The following is a 25,191-nucleotide window of genomic DNA, read 5'->3' on the forward strand; positions in this document are numbered from 1 at the left end:
AGACTCATAACACAATTTAGTTGTAACAAAGCCATCAACAGAGCAAAATAAAAACAAAGCTAATTAAGAAGGCAGTGCTTCAGCTCATTAGTTATCTCCTTTAAACAGGAAAACCTACTATTAGTCTACTGGTTCTCAAACCAGTCTGCACATTTGAGAAATGGGAGGAAGAACGATTGGTGCTTAAAAAAAAGTTATACCCAAGCCCACCTCAGAACAATTATATGCGAATCTCTCAAGAGTGGGGCCCATACAAAATCTTTGAAAGTTGTATAAGTGTTGATGACTACGAGTCTAGATAATAAGCAATAAACACCATGTCCTCAAAGCAATTCAAAATCAAGAAATAACAATAAAAACATAAAAAGAAATATAAATTTCTTCTTATCCTAGGAAAGGAGGAGAAGGAATCACCTGCTCAATTCTCTTTGTTCTTTATCCATTACTGATGGCCTACAGTCAAGTTTAACAAATCTTAACTACTGGAAGTTATACAAACATGCTACCCAAACTGAAATTCTCACTACTTTACATTTAGAAAGCTCTTTTAAAACTATACTAGGTTTCAGAAAGAACCCCATTTTAAGTTTGCACAGATGTTTAAGTCAGCTATTTGTTCAACAAAAAAAGAGTCAATGAAGTGTATTAGAAAGTATTTTATTAATAAGTTATTATAAAACAATATTCATTTCAGGTACACAAATTAATTTTTTGGTGCAACAAGAGGAATATCTGAATGTTTCCCATCTATTTCTGTAACTGTCAAAATTACTTTTGTAAGACTGGTATCTTCAAATTTAGAACCTACACATACATTTTTCTTAAGAATGCACACATAAGTACTTCCCCTACAACTGCACTATATCCTTGACAAATCCCCATTGGGAGGTACAGTAGTGACTGCAGGCATTTATCTTTGAAACAACTTTTCCTCATTTTTCAGGTTTGGGAATGATATCACATCAAGTATGGAAAATAACTTTTTTCCTTAAGAATACATAAATTCACTTAGAGATGTCTCCACAAGTTGAGAAAAACCCACTTCTTTGGCTCCTTCTGTCAAGACTCCATATCAATCTCAGCCACTTCATTCTTGCCCTGCAGTGCTGTTTCTATCAGGTTGTCTTCGCTTACATCTTCAATGTCTGCCAGATCAATAGGTGGTAAAGGGTTCCTCCAGTACTGGAAGGTGTTATACTGCCAAAATTCTTCACTGAGCTTTAGTGAAAAGGAGAGAGATGAAAGCACATCAATGGTCTAGAAAAAGTTGAGGTTTTTCATGAAACCCATTTTTTGTTTTAAAACAAACTCACATAAGATTTTGCAGTCTTTAATTTTGTATCTTCAACAAATAAACTATTAATTCTGCCTAATCAAAGTACTTCATGGGCTCAAATCCATATTTTCATATTCATGAATTTGTGAAAGTATTTCTTGCTAGTAGTTTAAATTTAAAAGAATCTCCTCCAAGAGCTTCTCTTCCCAGAATTTCCTTCTATTTCTCAACCCAAAAATAATGCCTGAAGATGGTCTTAGAATTTTTTTACCTTTCAATGAGGAAAACAATATAAAAAATACATAGACACATCTTAAAACTTACTTTTGGCCTCTGCCCTGAGGTTTGGAATTTTAATAGGTTGATTTTACATAGGCTAAAATATTTTGACAACCTTCTAAAAAATATTAGAATAAAAATATAGTAAATAACAAGAAAATCTGAAACTGATCATTTTATTAAACATACCATTTTGTTCAAGACATGACTTTTAACTCAATAAACCAAAACTGATAAATCCAAGTGAGTGCGAGTCCTTTAAAAATTCAACAGCTTATTCTTAAAGGCTATAAAACTGTTCCAAGTAACTATGAAGTTGATGTTCCAAAGAATTTCAAAATTGGCACAAAATTTCAAAAGCATCCGCTAAATATGTTGTGCATTGCTTATTGATTATATACAGATTTCCAAGGTGATCACTTTGAAGGTTAACACCTTTCCTTGATGGGTATCAATATATCTATATTTAGTATATTAAGTCGTGTCTGTACTTTAGGTTCATACTTGCTATAGCAGCAGTATCCAACAGAAATATAACAGAAGCCACATATATAATTTAAAATTTTCTGGTACCTTCAGTTAAAAAAAAAAAAAAGAGTAAAAGAAACATGTGAAATCAATCTTAAAATTTTACTTGATCTAGTAGAGCCAAAAACACCATCATTTCAAGATACAGTCAATATTTTTAAAAATTAACGTGATGTTTTACATTTTTCTTGTCATAGTAAAAGTTTAAAATCTGCCAGGTATTTTACACATCCAGCACTATTCAGCGGAGAAGGCAATGGCACCCCACTCCAGTACTCTTGCTTGGAAAATCCCATGGACGGAGGAGCCCGTTAGGCTGCAATCCATGGGCTCGCTAAGAGTCGGACACGACTGAGCGACTTCATTTTCACTTTTCACTTTCATGCATTGGAGAAGGAAATGGCAACCCACTCCAGTGTTCTTGCCTGGAGAATCCCAGGGACGGGGGAGCCTGGTGGGCTGCCGTCTATGGGGTCGCACAGAGTCGGACACGACTGAAGTGACTTAGCATAGCATAGCATAGCATAGCACTATTCAGACTAGCCGCATTTCAATGCTCAGTAGGCACATGTCGCTAGTTACTTAAATGGAGAGCACAGGACTTTTCAATAAGTTCATTCAGTGCCTTAGAAACTAAGGCTTAGCGAATTAAGAATCCCTTGGGAATTTCTTAACGCTGGGATAAAAATCTAATAACCCAAACGACGCCAAGAAAAATTTCATTTTAATAAGTCAACAGTTAAAAACAATGACCTATTTCTCTGTCTTTTGGAAAAAATCTATTTTCCAAATTACCTACTTATAAAACACAAATCAAAAAAGATCCCTTAACAAGGTCAGTATAACCTACTAGCTAAGAGCACAAACTTTGCCCACAGGACAGGTCTGCATTTATGTGATAACTCCAACACCCATTAACTCTCATCTTGACTGAAGTCTATTTCATCACAGATAAAAAAAGACTCTTCGCTCTTGTGCGAATTACGGTCTAGCACTGTAACTGTCAAATATAGCTAGTTATTATAACCCAAGAAGCCGATGAACCTGTATCATTATAAACTAAAATCATGCCATTTCTGCTATTTTAAATACCAATTAATAACAGTAAAGGTCAGCACTGACAGAGTACTAAATCTGTATAAAGTGACTCTAACATGAGAAAATACATGAATACTCATTGAAGTAACACCTGGTTTTTAGTTCTCCAGTTAATACCTGAAACAATTCAATAAATACTCGAGATTCTAGGACAGAAAACAGGTACCATCATTCTGCCTAGATTTCATCCTTCGTATAGAAAGGACATATTTGAGGAAATTCTCCCTAAATGAGATCCCAAGGATAAAGATAGGGACTTAAGCTCTGAGAACAAGAGGAACAAGGAAGACATTTGCTGCAGGAACTGAAAAAGCTTTTTAACTTCTACATGTTTTTGCTATATCCTATTTTCCCTTGACTGTAACACTCTTAACACAAAAATCATGCATCTTTGGTGGCAGTGGGGAAAAAAAGCTGAAGAAAATTAAGTTTGCACAAAAGAGCAGGTCAAGGAAAAGGACCAAAAAAAGGAACACGAGGGTTCCTGTGGAAAGAGAACAGGGGACTAGTCTTTATGAAGAAATCCCTCAAAACAGGCTTGTTCTCTGCTTCAGGCTTATAGTGAGTCCAGGAAGCAGAAAGCTTCTAGATGTAGTCACTGCTGTGGAAGATACAGGTTGCATCCAGGAGATTCTAAGCAGATGTCTGCTGTCAATTTACTAAAAAATTCCTTTGCCTACCTGCCATTTTTATTTCCCTTTTACCAATTTGTGGCATACTGCAGTCAGTATACTCTGGTAGGAAAGCCTAGGTATGGGTAGGGTAACAGAAACAGTCAAGTTCTCAGACTATACAGTACTTACCTCCATACCAAATAGGTCTGGATGACTATCATCCTAGCTTTTTGTTTTTTTCAGGTTTTGCACATTGGTATGACATGATTTAACTGGAAATTGTAATTCTTTATTCTACTTTAAAACTAAGGGCTATCATTCAGTCTTAAGCTGACTTGAACATCTAAAAATAGTTTGAATTTAAAAGTCTAATTTAATTTCAAGAAAACCTGGGGTAGAAATGCTCATCATCATAATTATATCTAAAGGATAATTTCCGACGACCATGGAACAAGATCTTTCGAAACTACTCTATTTTATTGGCAAAGTATTTGATGTATAAGATATTTAGGACAATGGAGAAATGTGGGGCAGATGATATGATGTAGTGGTTGAAGAGAACTTGCTTAAGTCTCAGCTCTTCATTTACTTCTTCCACCTGCAAAGCTCCTGGTTCAACCCCTAAGTGCCAAAACACTGCCTGAATTCCTAAGATGAGACCAAAGCTGCCCAATAATACACAATGCCAGTCACAAACATTATTTAAAATTCTCTAATGGCCGTAATTGAGAGTCCCTTGGACTGCAAGGAGATCCAACCAGTCCATCCTAAAGGAAATCAATCCTGAATATTCATGAGAAGGGCTGATGCTGAAGCTGAAACTCCAAGACTTTGGTCACCTGATTCGAAGAACTGACATTTGAAAAGACCCTGATCCTGGGAAAGATTGAAGGCGAGAGAAGGGGATGACAGAGGATGAAATGGTTGGATGGCATTACCGACTCAACGGACATGAGTTTGAGTAAACTCTGGGAGTTAGTGATGGACAGGGAGGCCTGGCGTGCTGCAGTCCACGGGGTCGCAAAGAGTCGGACACGACTGAGCAACTGAACTGACTGAATGGCCATATTTTAAAAGTATATATTTTATTCAAGCCAGTATCTTCAAATGATTTCAATGTCCATTCAATATAAAATTTTTTGAAATCTTTGAAATCTAGTGTGTATTTTACACTTTGAGCACATTTCAGTTTGAACTAGTCACACCTCAGGTGTTATGTCATAATTCGAGTGGCTGCCACACCTAAGACAACAGATCTAGACATCTTAAGTGCCAATATGGGGCAGGCTCATTTCTCACGGAAGTGGAACTCTCCAAAGATCTTTATACATATGCCTGATGTTAAGAACCAGATTAATTTTCTGATCCTTTTTCATAGGATCAGACTTAACACTGCATTCAGTTCAGTTCAATCGCTCAGTTGTGTCTGACTCTTTGCGACCCCATGAATTGCAGCACGCCAGGCGTTCCTGTCCATCACCAACTCCCAGAGTTCACTCAGACTCACGTCCCCCACATCCAAGGAGCGGTGGCTGCGCGGGCACAGGGGGGTCTAGAGGAGCTATCCCACGTTGAAGGTCAGGAAGGGCGGCGGTGAGGAGATACCCCTTGTCCAAGGTAAGGAGCAGCGGCTGCGCTTTGCCGGAGCTGCTGTGAAGAGATACCCCACGCCCAAGGTAAGAGAAACCCAAGTAAGACGGTAGGTGTTGCAAGAGGCCATCAGAGGGCAGACACACTGAAACCATACTCACAGAAAACTAGTCAATCTAAGCACACTAGGATCACAGCCTTGTCTAACTCAATGAAACTGAGCCATGCCCATGGGGCAACCCAAGATGGGCGGGCCATGGTGGAGAGATCTGACGGAATGTGGTCCACTGGAGAAGGGAATGGCAAACCACTTCAGTATTCTTGCCTTGAGAACCCCATGAACAGTATGAAAAGGCAAAATGATAGGATAGTGAAAGAGGAACTCCCCAGGTCAGTAGGTGCCCACCATGCTACTGGAGATCAGTGGAGAAATAACTCCAGAAAGAATGAAAGGATGGAGCCAAAGCAAAAACAATACCCAGTTGTGGATGTGACTGGTGATAGAAGCAAGGTCCGATGCTGTAAAAAGCAATATTGCATAGGAACCTGGAGTGTCAGGTCCATGAATCAAGGCCAATTAGAAGTGGTCAAACAAGAAATGGCAAGAGTGAATGTCGACATTCTAGGAATCAGCGAACTAAAATGGACTGGAATGGGTGAATTTAACACTATGTTAAGAATGCCTTTTCCCCGAAATACAGAGGCCCTTCCTCTCAACCAAAAGAGCTGTGCCATCCCTTAAAGGACGTCAAACTGGTGGCTACTACATTGGTCACCCTCTTTAGAAAGAAATCGATCACGAATTCGAGAAAACAATCATCATTAGACCAAGGCAGACGCAATACACCTTTCTCTGAACTTTGTAGTGGAGCTTAACTTATCGCGGTTCACGGTCAACGTCTTCACCAGGCTCTCTCGTCTGTCATGGCCCATGCCCCTGCTTCCCTCTTGGACAGCACAAGTGCTGAAGGTGCAAGGCCACGTGTATAACTCACCCAACGGTCTGTTTCCCTCTAGTTTAGCTTAGTGCTCTCTGCCCGTCGTAACGAACCAAGACGCTGCCCAAGGCCGGCTCTAGGGCCCTTGGTGTGTTGCTTGCGGGGGGGGGGGGGGTAGAAGGGGGGTTGTCAGTGTACATTCTTATGGGGAGGACCCCAGCTTTTCATCTTGAGCGGGAGTGTCGTAACAAACACGACTTTAGAGGGGGACGACAGGTTCCTTCCCGGGACGCGCAGTGCCGGGGAAAGGGTGACCCTTTCTCCCCGACCCCGGCCCCCGCCCCTCGTCGGAGCGCCCAGCCCACCACCAGCCCCTACCTGGCGCGGTGCGGCCCCCCAGTCTCCCCGCTGGGGCTGTGCGCGCCCCGCCCCATCGTCGCCACCGCCTCTCGGGGGCCGGACACCCCGGGGCTCCACCCCCGGCCCGCGGGGCCGTACGGGCGGCTGCAGCAGCTGAGACTCGCCGGTCTCCAGGCCGCGGCCCTCACGCTCCGCGCCGCCCTGGGCGCCGGTATCCCCGTCGTCGCGGCGCTTGCTGGGCGAAACCGAAGGCTCAGTCATAGCCCCCGCGTCGATTTTACGCTTTCGGGGCAGCTCGGGGAAGCCAAGGGGCCGCCCGGGATAAGAGGCCCCCGGCGGCGGGATCCAGAGCGGCGGCGGCGGCGGCTCTTCAGGAAAGTCGCAGAGCAGGAGCCGCTTCCAAGGCACGTGGAACGTCAGCGGCTCGGCCGCACGGCGCTTGGCCATGGGCCCCGAAGTCTCGGGCGGAGCCCGCCTGGCGCGGGAGGCCGAATGCGGATACCTGTGGGGGCGGAAGGCGAGGGCGGAGCGCGCAGCGCGCGAGGGAAGCCGAGGACCGAGTCCAGGCAAGGCTGCCGCTGGAAAGGGCGGAGGGGGCGGGGCAGCCGATCCGGCCCACCTCGCGCGCGCAGCCCTCGCCGCCGCCGCCGCAGCCGCCGCCGAGGTGCTGCCGGACGTTAGGGAGCAACCGCGAGGCGGCGGAGATTCGAACCTGCGCACAAATGTGCGCGGGCGCACTCGCGCAAGCCAAGCCGAGCCGGTGGTTGGTGAAGACTCGCGGAGCGAGCTCCCGAGCGCCCCCGCGGCCGGAAGTGCGCGCCCTGGGGCGAGGCGGGCTTATTAAAGGCCCAGTGGCCTTTCAGAGGTTTCAGAGTAGCTGTGTTGCTTTCCGATTGAAACTTGAAATGTTTGGCTTTTAAATTATGTGGGAAACGCAGCGTTCCTTGCTTGCTCTGCGCGGTGGTCAGAAGTGAGATTCCAAAGTCTTTCTTAGGCAAAACTGTGTGTGTTGTCAAAGGACATGAGAGAATAACAACCTTATTTTTAATAGTTGATAAAAACAGTAACCAAGAAAAATGTAAAGAAGAAAATTATGTATAAGTAATTTAAAGGGAGAAACTACTGTGATCTTCTAGAGAAAAGTATGCAAGGAAAGTAATTGTTCCCTGATCAGTAATTAATTATCCCCCGCCCCTACACATCAAGGCTGTTTTGAGAAGTTAGAAGTAACCAATTGTTTATTATAGAAATAGAATAAGTAAGGTAGTAAACAGTAGCTTTTCTGTTTGATCTTTGCATTTCCTCCCGTTTTCTCTCATCCCCAGTCCCCCTCCCCTCTGGCTGTTTGTTCTGTCTATCTATGACTGTTGGAGAAGGCAATGGCAACCCACTCCAGTACTCTTGCCTGGAGAATCCCAGGGACGGCGGAGCCTGGTGGGCTGCCTTCTCTGGGGTAGCACAGAGTCGGACACGACTGAAGCGCCTTAGCAGCAGCAGCAGCATGACTGTTTCTCTGTTATATTTGCTCATTTATTTTGTTTTTTAGATTCCACATATAAGTAAAATGATACCGTATTTATTTCTCTTATTTCACTTTGCAGAATAACCTTTAAATCCATCCATATTGTTGCAAAGGGCAAAATTTCATTTTCTGGCAGAATAACTTGCCGTTTATTATATATATATATATGGATATATCACAGTCTGTTTATTCATTCATTTTCGGTGGACACGTAGGTTGTTTTCAGTTTGGGGCTGCTGAGAACATTTATGTGTAAAGCTTTGAATGGACATAATATCTCATGTATTACATTGTAGTTTATCACATTGGATTTCCCTAATGACTAATGATATTCAGGATTTTTTAAGTGCGCGCTTACTATCTGTATGTTTTCTTCTATAAAATACTCAAATTTTACCCAATTTTAAAATCCAGTCATTTGCTTTATTTTCCTTATTTCATATTTTTATGCATGTAATTTCATGCATGTTAAATACAGTATTCCACCATATGAATCCATTTCATTGTTGATAAGCATTTGAGTTTTTTTCAAATTTTTAAAGATAGTGTACTGTTAACTACAAACAAAGCTAGTGGAGGTGATGGAATTCCAGTGGAGCTATTCCAAATCCTGAAAGATGATGCTGTGAAAGTGCTGCACTCAATATGCCAGCAAATATGGAAAACTCAGCAGTGGCCACAAGACTGGAAAAGGTCAGTTTTCATTCAAATCCCAAAGAAAGACAATGCCAAAGAATGCCCAAACTACTGCACAATTGCACTCATCTCACACCTAGTAAAGTAATGCTCAAAATTCTCCAAGCCAGGCTTCACCAGTATGTAAACCGTGAACTTCCAGATGTTCAAGCTGGTTTTAGAAAAGGCGGAGGAACCAGAGATCAAATTGCCAACATCCGCTGGATCATGGAAAAAGCAAGAGAGTTCCAGAAAAACATCTTATTTCTGCTTTATTAACTATGCCAAAGCCTTTGACTGTGTGGATCACAGTCAACTGTGGAAAATTCTGAAAGAGATGGGAATACCAGACCACCTGACCTGCCTCTTGAGAAACCTATATGCAGGTCAGGAAGCAACAGTTAGAACTGGACATGGAACAACAGACTGGTTCCAAATAGGAAAAGGAGTTCATCAAGGCTGTATATTGTCACCCTGTTTATTTAACCTATATGCAGAGTACATCATGAGAAACGCTGGACTGGAAGAAGCACAAGCTGGAATCAAGATTGCCGGGAGAAATATCAAAACCTCAGATGTGCAGATGATACCAGCCTTATGGCAGAAAGTGAGGAGGAACCAAAAAGCCTCTTGATGAAAGTTAAAGAGGAGAGTGGAAAAGTTGGCTTAGGGCTCAACATGCAGAAAACGAAGATCATGGCATCTGGTCCCATTACTTCATGGGAAATAGATGGGGAAACAGTGGAAAACAGTGTCAGACTTTATTTTTGGGGCTCCAAAATCACTGCAGATGGTGATTGCAGCCATGAAATTAAAAGACGCTTACTCCTTGGAAGGAAAGTTATGACCAACCTAGATAGCATATTAAAAAGCAGACATTACTTTTCCAACAAAGGTCCGTCTAGTCAAGGCTATGGTTTTTCTTGTGGTCATGTATGGATGTGAAAGTTGGACTGTGAAGAGAGCTGAGTGCTGAAGAATTGAAACTTTTGAACTGTGTTGTTGCAGAAGACTCTTGAGAGTCCCTTGGATTGCAAGGAGATCCAACCAGTCCGTTCTGAAGGAGATGAGTCCTGGGTGTTCTTTGGAAGGACTGATGCTAAAGCTGAAACTCCAATACTTTGGCCACCTCATGTGAAGAGCTGACTCATTGGAAAAGACTCTGATGCTGGGAGGGATTGGGGGCAGGAGGAGAAGGGGACGACAGAGGATGAGATGGCTGGACGGCATCACCGACTCGATGGCCACGAGTTTGGGTGAACTCCGGGAGTTCGTGATGGACAGGGAGGCCTGGCGTGCTGCGATTCATGGGGTCACAAAGAGTCGGACACGACTGAACCAAACTGAACTGAACATGTGTGTATGCTCAGTCATGTCCAACTCTTAGATCCCTTAGACTACAGCCTGCCAGGCTCCTTTAGTCCATGGAATTTTCTGGATAAGAATACTGGAGTGGGTTGCCATTTCTTCCTCCAGAGGATCTTTCCGACCCAGGGATCTAGCCCATGTCTCCGAGTCTCCTGCATTGGCAGGCAGATTCTTTGAGACATTGGGGAATCCCTGATATGAGCATGCTTCTTCATAATTTCTAAGGCGCATGTGCAAGAATGTCTCTGTATGCATGTTTAGTTGCACAGTCATGTCTGACTCTGTGCAATCCTATGGACTGTAGCCCGCCAGGGTTCTCTGTCCATGGGATTTCCCAGGAGAGAATACTGTAGTGGGTTGCCGTTTCCCCCTCCAGGAGCTCTTCCTAAACTAGGGATCGAACCCAGGTCGCCCACGTCTCCTACATTGGCAGGCGGATTCTTTACCACTGAGCCGCCTGTCTCTACAGAATGGAATTCCTGAGTAGTACAGCGTTATGTTTAACTTCACCTGGACTAGCTTCCTAAAGTGCTTTTTATAAGCTTATTCTAGTACAACTAAGATGCCTTTTTTGGCACATCCTCACCAATAAACTTAGTACGGGCCTACCTGAGCAGTGTGGTACATCTCATTGTGGCCTGTTTGTATTTCCCCAGTGAAACTGGGCATTTTTTTTACATAGTTCATGAGCCATTCCTGGAGCAGTAATTCTGGCTCTTTACTCTGCATGGTGTCTTGTTGAGAAGTTCTAAACGTAAATGTGGTCTACATTATCAGTCTTTTCTTTCACTGTTTATAGTTTATGCTTCTTTTTTGTCTTAAGGCGTAGGCCTTTTCACCATCACCTCTGCTTCAAGACCACTCTGCCTGATCCCAGCCAGCCTCTGCTTGGCCCAACTTGGATCTGTAGCTTTTTGTGAAAGGATTGTTAAATTCTTTGCAGCTTTAAAAAGCTGATATGGTTGTTTTTTTCTAACTGATTTGGAAGAGCTTCTTTTATATTCTGGAAAGCAATTTTCTTATGAGTAGTAGCTGTTGTAAATATTATAAATATTTCCTCGCAGTATGTCTTGTATTTTTACTGCCTGATATCTTAACAGTCAAGTTTATCAATGTTTTGTTTTCTGGTTTACACATACTACTTGTTAAGAAGTCCTTTCCTGTTCCAAGTTCTAGACATTGTATGGTTTTATATTTTTGCTTCCATATTTAAATCTTTCATCCATGTGGAACTGATTTGTGTGTATACAGCAGTCAACACATATGGAAATCACATTTACTTGTCCACTATGTGCTTTCACATATTCACATAGAGGCATACATCAGAGATATTGCAGATAACCACTGCAATAAAGCTAATATCACAATAAAGTGAGTCACAAATATTTTGGTTTCCTAGGGCATATGAATGTTATGTTTACACTGTACTGTCATCTATTAAATGTCTTTTAAAACGTGCATACTTTAAAATCAGTGTTTACAGATCACCACAGCAAAATACAATAATAATGAAAAATTTGAATTACTGCAAGAATTATCAAAATGACACAAAGACATGAAGTGAGTAAATACTGTCGGAAAAGTGATGCTGACAGACTTGCTAGACACAGGGTTGTCACAAAACTTCAATTTGTTAAAAAAAAACCAAAAAACACTATTTGCAAAGTGCAATAAACGGAGGTATGCCTGTATAATAATATTTCACAGTACAGAGGACCTCATAAAAACCACTGAACTAGGTGGTATCAATCCTCTTTCACAGATGAGGAAACAAACTCAGAGTGCTTTGCCCAAGATCACAAATAATAATTCAGGAAAAGTAAGTGCCAGTCCAGTGCTGGACTGTTGCTGGAATTTTCTTCTACTGGTTCCTTTATAATTCTTGTTTGATTATATAACAAAACCAAAGACCAAGTTTAATTAGTACAAGGCCTAGCATACTCAGAGTTCAACTAATCATATTGACTTTCTAGAAGCATATAAAAGGCTAATCCCAGGGTCCAAATGTATTGTTCTCAATTAATTAAAATTCCCATATCTATGGTTATCCCATGTTAGATGGAAACAAGCAAGCAAATACAGTTTCATAGCAATTGTCAGATTTTAATATTCAAGAAAAATTAAGTCCATCATACACATTAAAAATATAGGAAATTTCATGCAGACATGAAGCTTCCAATTCAGCCTTTGTGGCAACTTTTAGAATTAGTTACATATAAATACAGTACATTTTACAATTCCCAAACTTAATTTTATACTGTGATTTATACAGCTTCTCTTTATATTTTACATATCTCATCTTGCTCACTTGATTAACATACCCTAGCCTGTACTGCTTCCGATTATGGAAATAAAAAAAGAAACAAAAGCAAGCAGAATGACCTATCTCCTCCCACTTTATGAAAAAAATGAAAAATCTGTGTATAGTTATTTAAGAAAAATGTTTTCAACTTTAAGGCTTACACACTTTAGTAGCTATTTCTACACATAATACAAAATTAAATCCTCCAGTGACACCTCTATTATTGATTGATACCACAATTTTCAAGTTTAGAATATATTAACTATAAAAGCTATAAGAGAAAAAAAGGGATGCAAATTTGTGTAGTATATTTTAAAAACAGCATTCATAATATGGAGGAGAAGTCAAGAAACAAATGAAATAACTGATTTCATAATTAACTAAAAGCTGTAATTTAGAAGTACAAATAACATTATTAAAGGATAAAACCTGATAGCAAAAATTTTAAGAAATGCCAACCCATTGGTGTCAACCTGTTTTGCCCTTTATGAGAAAACCAAAATCATTTGTTTTGATACAAGCTGTAAAAAAGTGAATACTTATCAGTGAATAAAAAGCATTTCTAAATTACAAACAGCATGCTTCCTTTCAATGGCTTTTTAGAAATACTTATGCTCTTTTTTAAGTTTCTTTCTTTAAAAGAAAATAAGTTCGTTTTTTTTTCCCCTTGCAATTAATTTCAAGTTCATCCATGTGGTAGGTCAGAATTCCCACTAAATGAACATCTGCCAAGTACTCAGGAACACAAAAAAAGAGAAATAGTTTTTCAGAAACATTCAGTAGATTACATACAGGTGTCTATAACTTGACAAATCAACTTAATGGAATCATTTATCACATCATGGGCATAAAGGCCCCAGGCGCTCCTGTAGTGTATGCAGAAAAGATCCTACTGGTTAGGATGTCAAATCACACCAGGACTCCCCTCACCTAACTGACAATAAAGGTGTAAAGATTTATAAATAAGTTTTCCTATGAAAACATGACATTTATGTTACCAGCACATTACTGAGATTAAGTCTATTTAATTAAAATTGCCACAGAGGTCACTTAATGTCATCACAACCATCTATGAAAATATTCAATATTACTCCCTTTTCTCCAAGAAAAGGTTAAAACACATTAAATTAGTCATCTATTTATCAAGCTACTGGAAAACAGGGTAATAAACATTAAAAAAATACAAAGGAAAACTCCCTCCAAAAAAGATCTGCTAGAGGTAGAAATTTAAAGCAGCATATACTGTTTTAGCTATAGCTATCAGGGAACAAAATGGATACTAATCTGAAATTATGCTAATGGTTGCTGCTTACAATATTAAATACACAGACCATGGGCAGTTATTTATCCCTAAATTTCATAATGAAAATTTCTCCACATTAATACTATCATGACAGTTTTTACTAGTATATAATTGTTTTAACGGAAAAAAAAAGTGCTTGCTTTTGTAATTCAGGTAATCTAAAGGAAAGACATTATTGTAAACATATAACTGACAAACTATTTGTTTATAGTTTGAAATCATGTATTTCAAATGGGCAGATTTTATTCTTATTTTCCCAGTTTCCTAGCGGTACCTTTAATAAATACTTGTGTGCCTCACTTAGAATGCTGAGATCTCATATATTTCAGAGTGATCCATGATGAGTATGCTTTCAAAGTGTTCAACTTAGTGTGACCAAAAGACTAATTTGATCCTATAAACTCAGCATTTTGTAAAGATGAAATGTTTGATGCTAACTATAAATCCAGCTGAGCTAGAAAATAAAATAATTTGAATGATAAAAAAGGATAAATATTTTCTGTATAGATTGCTTAGGTTCAAAGTAAACAAAATCCCAATTCCAGATGTTGAAAGTGACAAAGGATCCTTAAAAAATAACAAGTACGATGCATACAAAACAACAAAAAGGGAGATTTTTATGGATTGCAATACTATAAGTTATTCATATGGCAGACTTAACGGACAGCTTCATGAAGACACTGGAAATAAAGTTTTTTCTACTGAAAGATAATTCTGGGCTTCAAGGAAAAAGTATATTTGAAGACATTTCCTCCATTTTTACTTGTGTAGTACAAATATGCATGGCATAGTATATTTCTGAAAAAGCGATAGACATATTAAGAAAATAGACACTATTTCTAAATTTTGTTAGGAATAAGAAGGCACCACTGATTTGAGGTTGTGTCCTGTCATTATGATAGTTGATTCTGAGTTGTTTATTTCAGCATTTGCTATTAAACTTTTTTCTTGATGATAATCACTTGAGACTGTTATTGTGGTTTACGGACCACAAACAAAACACATTCATAGTAGTATTTCATCATGGATAGATCATTCACAGTATATGTTGACAAGACAGATTCTTTTTCCACCTGAAATGCAAACAGTGATCATAATGATGATGAAGACAACATGCTATTTTAAACATATTCTGTGTATTATTCATTTATTACACATACATACCCTCTAAGATTGGCACTGTAAGTAATCTCAAATTACAAACAATAGGTCACACCTACAGTAAGTGGTGAAACTGGAATTCACGCTCAAGAAGTCTTAATTCCAGAGCCTGAACTCTAAACTACTATAATATACCGCTTCTTTTTAAGAACAAACCTGTTGTTTTTTAAATGAATCAAATGCTTCTAAATAAACTAAAATAGTCGAAGTAACATGAAACCTTATAATCATATAAGGGAAGACCACACAGTACAAAAGTACATATAGTAAACTATCCCTCTTACATCTGACCTCTCATCCCATCTACCTGCGATGTGTCTACAAAGGCCAGTATTATGATAATGGTCAGCTAACCCTTATTGAAAGGTGATTATACTAGGTATGACAGCTTTCCACTTACATACACATTATCCCAAATCCTTATAATTCTAAAAGCTAAGAAGTATTATTTTCACTTCATGGGTTAGAAAACAAAAGAGGTTAAGAAGTAAAGCCAGTAACTGCCATGATATCACCATTTCTGTTTGAGTGCTCTGAAAGTTAAACTTTGACAATACTCATTCCATCCTTACCTCTAACTGGAATCCATACTGCAGAACAACATTTTTTATATCCTCATAGCTTAATTCTATGGAAAGTTCATTCGCCAAATTTTCAAAGTGGTACAGCAGAGGACCTATAATTTAAAGATATTATGACACTACTTAAATATAAACATACACTACTAGCTGTTTAAACTGAACTCCCAAGTTAAGTAATAAGTTGGGCAGAGGATGAAATATAAAACGGAGAAGTAAAGAACTGTTATATTTGCCAAAGACAAGTATCCCTAAAACTTTGCCATTTGAGTGCTGGGCCTACATTCACAGGGAGTGAGTCCCTCTGGTGTAAGAGCCTTGCACTGTGATTCTCCCCGTCATGGGCTTTATACCTATTAACTCTCTAAGTTCCTGAAGGAGTGGCTGAATCACAGAATACCAGGTCCCCAAAATGCAAGGGTATACTGTAACTATCATTCCATAAGTATATGCAAAACTGCAGTTACAAATTATTTTGTGAAAACAGAGAAGGGTCTTCAAGCCAGGCTGGGCAGGAAAAGGTGTAGGGGTCAGGGGGGTTGGAGAGTTATAGGTATGGCTTCCTGGAAGGAAAAGGTGATACTAGAGCTGGTGTATTATTTTTTTTTTTTTTGGCTTGTGGGATCCTAGTTCCTCAACCAGTGATCGAACCCAGGCAACCACAGTACAGATGTTCCAAGTCCTAATTACTGGACCACCTAAAGCTGGCTTTTTTAAAGCACAGTTAATATTCCAGCTCTAACACCAACTAATTCTTCCCCACCTGTAACATGACTTTAATGTGATATAACACACCATGCATACAGAAGGTGCTAGGTTAACCACAGCTATTACAACTTTTTAAAATGACATCCCCCCTTTATTATTCTCTCACTCTAGACATCCAAGGAACTGTTATCTGACTCAAACCAGATATTCCATTCTTTTAAATTTCACATTTTGCCCAATCTATCAACTTCATCCAGGTAACATTATCATTCCATAGTTATACTAAGGGACTAGACAATCTTCTCTTTACTTTCATTGGGTTAATTATAAATCCTGAGACCAACTCACCACCCCCACCCTACCTCACTCCTCTTACCATGTGTTAATAAGCACAAGAGATAAAAGCAACAAACAAGACAAAATTGCTGGTCCCAAACTGCTGAGCACTCTGTGGAACTTACTTAGGGTAAAAAGGTTTTTCTTCTTCTTTTTTTTTTTTACTGTACATAAACCACTAGAATAAAATAATTATAATTTATATATTAGTGTTCTTTTCAAGGAGAAGGCAATGGCACCCCACTCTAGTACTCTTGCCTGGAAAATCCCATTGATGGAGGACCCTCGTAGGCTGCAGTCCATGGGGTCACTAAGAGTCGGACATGACTGAGTGATTTCACTTTAACTTTTCACTTTCATGCATTGGAGAAGGCAATGGCAACCCACTCCAGTGTTCTTGCCTGGAGAATCCCAGGGACGGGGGAGCCTGGTGGGCTGCCGTCTATGGGGTCGCACAGAGTCAGACACGACTGAAGCGACTTAGCAGGAGCAGCAGCGGTTCTTTTCAAAAGATAGTAATGATTGCCCACCAAACTACTCTATCAAAGTTAAGTTCCTGTTAAGTTTTATTAGTACTAGTAAAAATGGACGGTGCTATCATTTACTGAGCACCTGTTGTATCCAAGATCATCCCAGAGCTTTTGAAGCATTCTTTTATTAAAGAATGCAGAGCCTCACAGCCAAGTATCTCCAGTACTAAAGCGTATGCTGTTCCTCCTCTATTATTTGAAGAACCTCCAATAATACTGTTTTATTATATTTACATAAACACATTCCTATACTTCTTACAGACTCAGACCATATTTTATTTCTACTCATGTTGTGTTTCATTACAAGCTACGTGAACAAAGGAACATGTCTTATGTTTCTTTTTAATCCATTATATTGCCCAGCATAGCACTGAATATAGTTAATCATCTGTAATTTTACCACCTGAAGACAACCATTACAGTTGCTTTGTATTTTTCAGTCTCCTACTACAAATGGTACTTCAACAAACATATCTGCTTATATTTCAGAAATATATTACAAAGACATGCCTTGCAGTGGAGTTTCTAGGTCAAAGAGAGTAAATATTTTTACTAACTTGATTCAGACTGCCAAAATGCTTTCCAAAACAGACATACTACTTTTCACTCACAATTGCAATTAAGTACTTGTTTTAACACCTTACTTAACAAGGGGTGGGAATGCAATGGTACCGTCACTCTGGAAAACTGGTTGGCGGTTTGTTGTAAAGTTATACATGCATGTTCCACATATGACCCAGCAATTCCACCAGTAGGAATGAAAGCTTGTGGCTACACAAAGATTTATACATGAGGGTTTATAGCAACTTTATTCATAATCGTAATAATTTGGAAACAACCCAAATGTCCATCAGCCAGCCAAAGAATAAACAGAATGTAGTATATCCATACAATGAAATACTACTCAGCAATAAAAAAAGCCACTGGTACATGCAACAAAATGGATGAATTTCAAAAGCATTATGCTAAGTGAAGGATGCCAGACACAAAAAGCAGCTTACTCTATGATTCTGTTTATATGGTTTTCTGGCAAAGGGAGAACTATAATAACATAGTTCAACCTGCCAGATACTGAAGATGAGAGAACTGACTACAAAGGTCAGAAGAGACCTTTTTCGGGCGAGTGATAGAAATGTTCCCTATCTTGATAGATGTAATGGCTGCATGATTATCCAGCTTCCAAAATACTTCAAGTTATACATTTTAAAAAAGTGAATTTATTATATGTTAACTATACCCCTCCTCAAAAAATCTAAATTATAAAGAAAAAACACACCAAGTATTTTTATTAAACGAAGTATTTGCTAATTTGGCAAGAGGAAAATGATAGGCCATGCATAATTTCATCTGCATTATCTTGAGGCTGAGCAGTTTTTCACATTTATTATGCTCATTCTTTACTATTTTTAAATTTTTATTTTTTTAATTTACTTTATGGCCATGCCACAAGTCATGCAAGATGTGAGTTCACCAACCAGGGATTGAAACTGCGCCCCCTGCAGTGGAAGAACAAAGTCTTAACCACTGGGCCACCAAGGAAGTCCCCAGCTCATTCTTTAAAGGAATGTTTATCAAGCACCAAGCAAATACCTGGCACTGAATATATAAAGATGAATAAAACACTATCACAATCCTGAAGGAGTTCTTTATTTTCTCAATTCTCCTGTCTCTTCACAGTTTTTAAAATTTTTTATTGAAGGGATAATTGCTTTACAGAATTTTGCTGTTTTCTGTCAAGCCTCAACATGAAATCAGCCATAGGTATACATATGTCCCCTCCCTTTGGAAACTCCCTCCCAATCCCACCCCTCTAGGTTGATAGAGAATCCCTCTTTGAGTTTCCTGAGTCATACAGCAAGTTCCCATTGGCTATCTATTTTACATACGGTAATATAAGTTTCCATGTTTCTCTTTCCATACATCTCACCCTCTCCTCCCCTCTCCCCATGTCCATAAGTCTATTCTCTATGTCTGTTTCTCCACTGCTGCCCTGTAAATAAATTCTTCAGAACCATTTTTCTAGATTCTGTATATGTGCGTTAGAATACGATATTTATCTTTCTCTTTCTGACTCACTTCACTGTTTCAGGTTCATCCACCTCATCAGAACTGACTCAAATGCGTTCTAATGGCTGAGTAATATTCCATTATGTATATGTACCACAACTTCTTTATCCATTCATCTGTCAACGGGCATCTAGGTTGCTTCCATGCTCTAGCTATTGTAAATAGTGCTGTAATGAACAATGGGATGCGTGTGTCTTTTTCAACCCTGGTTTCCTCAGGGTATATGCCTAGGAGTGGGATTGCTGGGTCATACGGTGGTTTTATTCCTAGTTTCTTAAGGAATCTCCATATTGTCTTCCATAGTGGCTGTATCAATTTACATTCCCACCAACAGTACAAGAGCATTCCCTTTTCTCCACACCCTCTCCAGCATTTATTATTTGTGGACTTTTTGATGATGGCCACTCTGACTGGTGTGAAGTGATATCTCATCATGGTTTTGATTTGCATTTCTCTAATAATGAGCGATGTTGAGCATCTTTTCATGTGTTTGTTAGCCATCCGTATGTCTTCTTTGGAGAAATGTCTATTTAGGTCTTTACCCCACTTTTTCACTGGGTTGTTTGTTTTCCTGGTACTGAGTTGTATGAGCTGCTTGTATGAAATTAATCCTTTGTCAGTTGTTTCATTTGCTATTATTTTCTCTCATTCCTAGGGTTGTCTTTTCACCTTGCTTATAGTTTCCTTTCCTATGCAAAATCTTTTAAGTTTAATCAGGTCCCACTTGTTTACTTTTGTTTTTATTTCCATTACCCTAGGAGGTGGGTGATAGAGGATCTAGCTTTGATTAACGTCATCGAGTGTTCTGCCTCTGTTTTCCTCTAAGAGTTTTATAGTTTCTGTTCTTACATTTATGTCTTTAATCCATTTTGTCTTCACTTTTTTTTTAATGGCAATAACAGAAGCAAAGAAAACATTTTTCCCTTAACTGTAAGTATAATGTAAGCTCAATAACAGAAAGCTAAAATAACATGAATAACATAAAATCCAACCCATGTCTAATCCTAGTAAAGACAGATAACCACTTGAAAGCTTAATGTATCTCCTTGCAGTCTTTCCTTGATGCATTAGAATGAGATATTACATGTACAGTTTTGCATCTTATAGCCCAGGGAAACAAACAACTATAAGCAAGAGCCAGCAGCAACAAGAGAAAGCAGAGGCTGACCTGCAAAGATGTGAGATATTACAATTATCATACAAAATACACTATTTTCAGAGAAGTAAAAGACCATCGAGAAAACATATGCAGAGAACAGAACCTTCTTAAATGGCATAGCTAACCAAAAACAAACAAAATAATAAAAATAACCTCCCCCCCACACACACACAGTCCCCACCAAATAGAAATGAAATAGATGTCAGACACAGTGAAACAAAAAAATTGTGAATGGGAAGACAGGTCAGAATAAATTACCTAGAATGCAGGACAGACAGACCAAAACAAGAAAAAAAAAATAGCAAGTAAAGCAAAGTGAAAGCTTTGTTGAGAAGGTCGAGAGTACATTTGACTGCATTTCCAGAAGAAGAGAAAAAGAATGTGGGAGAGGAGGTACACAAAGAAATAATAACTGTTATTATTTATTTTGATGCTAAGGTTGTCTCATTGGCAAGTGGAGATCTGTTTTAAGCTAAGATTTTTCAGAACTGATGAAAAAATTTACAGACTCAGGTGGCCCAACAAACTGTATAGTTTTTAAAAAGAACAATTTACATCTGAATATAATATTGAGCCTGAAAAAAACTACAAAGTGAAAATCTTAAAAAACAAAACTGATTACTCAAAGAAGCAACAATTAAAATAGCTGAATTTTAAACAACAAAATAGAAGCTGCTGGAATGATGTCTTAAATGTGCTGAAAGCTATACGCCAACTTTGTACTCCATACCTAAAGTTGCTATGGAACTAGAAGTATGAGCATAAACTCACGATTTATAAACATGAACTCATGTTTATAGACATAGAAGGATACATACATATACTTATAAAAAGGCCTAGAAGCAACACCATGACAGTGGGAGAATGCAGAATTTTTTTTCTACATACCATTCCCCATTAAAAGGAGCCAGAAATCCTTGGAAAAACTGGCTGATCTCAGACAGAAAAAGTGGAAGATGAGCCCAGAATACCTAGTTATGCCAGAAAGAAGATGCTCAGACAATGGCAGGGTATGTCAAAAGGACACAGGAGCCAGCTTGAAGGAGATCCCATTTTACTGAATCTGGGATCAGATTAGATCAGATCAGAGAAGTCGCTCAGTCGTGTCCGACTCTTTGCAACCGCATGAATGGCAGCACGCCAGGCCTCCCTGTCCATCACCAACTCCCGGAGTTCACTCAGACTCACGTCCATCGAGTCAGTGATGCCATCCAGCCATCTCATTCTCTGTCATCCCCTTCTCCTCCTGTCCCCAATCCCTCACAGCATATGAGTCTTTTCCAATGAGTCAACTCTTCACATGAGGTGGCCAAAGTACTGGAGTTTCAGCTTTAGCATCATTCCCTCCAAAGAAATCCCAGGACTGATCTCCTTCAGAATGGACTGGTTGGATCTCCTTGCAGTCCAAGGGACTCGCAAGAGTCTTCTCCAACACCACAGTTCAAAAGCATCAATTCTTCGGTGCTCAGCCTTCTTCACAGTCCAACTCTCACATCCATACATGACCACAGGAAAAACCATAGCCTTGACTAGACGAACCTTTGTTGGCAAAGTAATGTCTCTGCTTTTGAATATGCTATCTAGGTTGGTCATAACATTCCTTCCAAGGAGTAACTGTCTTTTAATTTCATGGCTGCAGTCACCATCTGTAGTGATTTTGCAGCCCCAAAAAATAAAGTCTGACACTGTTTCCACTGTTTCCCCATCTATTTCCCATGAAGTGGTGGGACCGGATGCCATGATCTTTGTTTTCTGAATGTTGAGCTTTAAGCCCACTTTTTCACTCTCCACTTTCACTTTCATCAAGAGGCTTTTGAGTTCCTCTTCACTTTCTGCCATAAGGATGTCATCTGCATATCTGAGGTTATTGATATTTCTCCCGGCAATCTTGATTCCAGCTTGTGCTTCTTCCAGTCCAGCGTTTCTCACGATGTACTCTCCATATAACTTAAATAAACAGGGTGACAATATACAGCCTTGACGAACTCGTTTTCCTATTTGGAACCAGTCTGTTGTTCCATGTCCAGTCCTAACTGTTGCTTCCTGACCTGCATACAGATTTCTCAAGAGGCAGATCAGGTGGTCTGGTATTCTCATCTCTTTCAGAATTTTCCACAGTTGATTGTGATCCACACAGTCAAAGGCTTTGGCATAGTCAATAAAGCAGAAACAGATGTTTTTCTGGAACTCTCTTCCTTTTTCCATGATCCAGAGGGTGTTGGCAATTTGATCTCTGGTTCCTCTGCCTTTTCTAAAACCAGCTTGAACATCAGGAAGTTCACGGTTCACATTTTGCTGAAGCCTGGCTTGGAGAATTTTGAGCATTACTTTACTAGAGTGTGAGATGAGTGCAATTGTGTGGTAGTTTGAGAATTCTTTGGCATTGCCTTTCTTTGGGATTGGAATGAAAACTGACCTTTTCCAGTCCTGTGGCCACTGCTGAGTTTTCCAAATTTGCTAGCATATTGAGTGCAACACTTTCACAGCATCATCTTTCAGGATTTGGAATAGCTCCACTGGAATTCCATCACCTCCATTAGCTTTGTTCATAGTGATGCTTTCTAAGGCCCACTTGACTTCAACATTCCAGGATGTCTGGCTCTAGGTCAGTGATCACACCATCATGACCATCTGGGTCATGAAGATCTTTTTTGTACAGTTCTTCTGTGTATTCTTGCCACCTCTTCTTAATATTTTCTGCTTCTGTTAGGTCCATACCATTTCTGTCCTTTATCTAGCTCATCTTTGCATGAAATGTTCCTTTGGTATCTCTGATTTTCTTGAAGAGATCCCTAGTCTTTCCCATTCTGTTGTTTTCCTCTATTTCTTTGCATTGATTGCTGAGGAAGGCTTTCTTATCTCTTCTTGCTATTCTTTGGAACTCTGCATTCAGATGTTTATATCTTTCCTTTTCTCCTTTGCTTTTCACTTCTCTTTTTTTCACAGCTATTTGTAAGGCGTCCCCAGACAGCCATTTTGCTTTTTTGCATTTCTTTTCTATGGGAATGGTCTTGATCCCTGTCTCCTGTACAATGTCATGAACCTCATTCCATAGTTCATCAGGCACTCTATCTATCAGATCTAGGCCCTTAAATCTATTTGTCACTTCCACTGTATAATCATAAGGGATTTGATCTAGGTCAATACTGAATGGTCTGGTGGTTTTCCCTACTTTCTTCAATTTAAGTCTGAATTTGGCAATAAGGAGTTCATGGTCTGAGCCACAGTCAGCTCCTGGTCTTGTTTTTGCTGACTGTATAGAGCTTCTCCATATTTGGCTGCAAAGAATATAATCAATCTGATTTCAGTGTTGACCATCTGGTGATGTCCATGTGTAGAGTCTTCTCTTGTCTTGTTGGAAGAAGGTGTTTGTTATGACCAGTGCATTTTCTTGGCAAAACTCTATTAGTCTTTGCCCTTCTTCATTCCATATTCCAAGGCCAAATTTGCCTGTTCCTCCAGGTGTTTCTTGACTTCCTACTTTTGCATTCCAGTCCCCTATAATGAAAGGGACATCTTTTTTGGGTGTTAGTTCTACAAGGTCTTGTAGGTCTTCACAGAACCGTTCAACTTCAGCTTCTTCAGTGTTACTGGTTGGGGCATAGACTTGGATTACTGTGATATTAAATGGTTTGCCTTGGAAACAAACAGAGATCATTCTGTAGTTTTTGAGATTGCATCCAAGTACTGCATTTCGGGCTCTTTTGTTGACCATGATGGCCACTTCATTTCTTCTGAGGGATTCCTGCCCGCAGTAGTAGATATAATAGTCATCTGAGTTAAATTTACCCATTCCAGTCCATTTCAGTTCGCTGATTCCTAGAATGTCGACATTCACTCTTGCCATCTCTTGTTTGACCACTTCCAATTTGCCTTGATTCATGGACCTGACATTCCAGGTTCCTAATGCAATATTGCTCTTTATAGTATTGGACCTTGCTTCTATCACCAGTCACAATCACAGCTGGGTATTGTTTTTGCTTTGGCTCTATCCCTTCATTCTTTCTGGAGTTAGTTCTCCATTGATCTCCAGTAGCATATTGAGCACCTACTGACCTGGGGAGTTTCTCTTTCAGTATCCTATCATTTTGCCTTTTCATACTGTTCATGGGGTTCTCAAGGCAAGAATACTGAAGTGGTTTGCCATTCCCTTCTCCAGTAGACCACATTCTGTCAGATAAGTTGATTTAAATCATTTATATCCTTAAGTTTCTAAAAGTTCCAGTTAAGAGACAGTGATTATTAGACTAGATGAAGTGGAAGTCATTCAGATGTGTAAAACTCTTTGTGACCCCATGGACTATACAGTCCATGGAATTTTCCAGGTCCAAATACTGGAGTGGGTAGCCGTTCCCTTCTCCAGGGGATCTTCCCAACCCAGGGATTGAACCCAGGTCTCCCTCATTGCAGGTGGATTCTTTACCAGCTGATCCACCAGGGAAGCAAAATTTAACTATATGCTGTATATAAGAGATACGTCTAAAACATAAAGATACAGAAAAGATTTAAGAGAAAAAGATCCAACATACAATTATTAAAAGCTCAGTAACTGTATTAATATGTCCACTTAAAGAAACATGGCTTATATCCATGCAAAACAGACAGCCAGTACCCAAACCCCAGGAAAAAGCTTTGTAGGCAGGGTAGGGAGGTGTTGTGGGTAGAAATACGGTAACTGGTGGTCACTGTCCAATCATTTTCCAATGCAGACTTTTAATTGATCCTCTTCTTTTCTGTCCTATATTTCATCCTCACTCTTTATTAGCCCATGCTTTCATAAATTCTGCTCCTTTTCCATT

General features: G+C 39.5%; 2 protein-coding genes across 2 annotated transcripts in view; both read right to left on the reverse strand.

Moving 5' to 3' along the window:
• Positions 1 to 641: 641 nt before the first annotated feature.
• C8H9orf40 (chromosome 8 C9orf40 homolog) lies at positions 642 to 7,468 on the reverse strand. The gene is made up of 2 exons (XM_061425555.1): positions 6,702 to 7,468; positions 642 to 1,218 (listed from the first exon to the last, which is right to left on the reverse strand). The coding sequence occupies exons 1-2, from the start codon at positions 7,128 to 7,130 to the stop codon at positions 1,060 to 1,062; spliced, it is 588 nt and encodes a 195-aa protein (XP_061281539.1). The 5' UTR covers positions 7,131 to 7,468; the 3' UTR covers positions 642 to 1,059.
• A 4,857-nt stretch (positions 7,469 to 12,325) lies between these two features.
• Positions 12,326 to 25,191, reverse strand: part of CARNMT1 (carnosine N-methyltransferase 1) — a 42,234-nt gene continuing 29,368 nt past the window's right edge. Inside the window, exons 7-8 of the mRNA XM_061425554.1 lie at positions 15,587 to 15,690; positions 12,326 to 14,926 (exon numbers count right to left, since the gene is read on the reverse strand). Coding sequence (XP_061281538.1) covers positions 14,825 to 14,926; positions 15,587 to 15,690 — 206 coding nt within the window. The 3' untranslated portion in view covers positions 12,326 to 14,824. The remainder of the gene's footprint in view (positions 14,927 to 15,586; positions 15,691 to 25,191) is intronic.

Source organism: Bos javanicus, chromosome 8 (genome assembly GCF_032452875.1).
Source record: "Bos javanicus breed banteng chromosome 8, ARS-OSU_banteng_1.0, whole genome shotgun sequence".
In the NCBI taxonomy this organism is placed as follows: domain Eukaryota; kingdom Metazoa; phylum Chordata; class Mammalia; order Artiodactyla; family Bovidae; genus Bos; species Bos javanicus.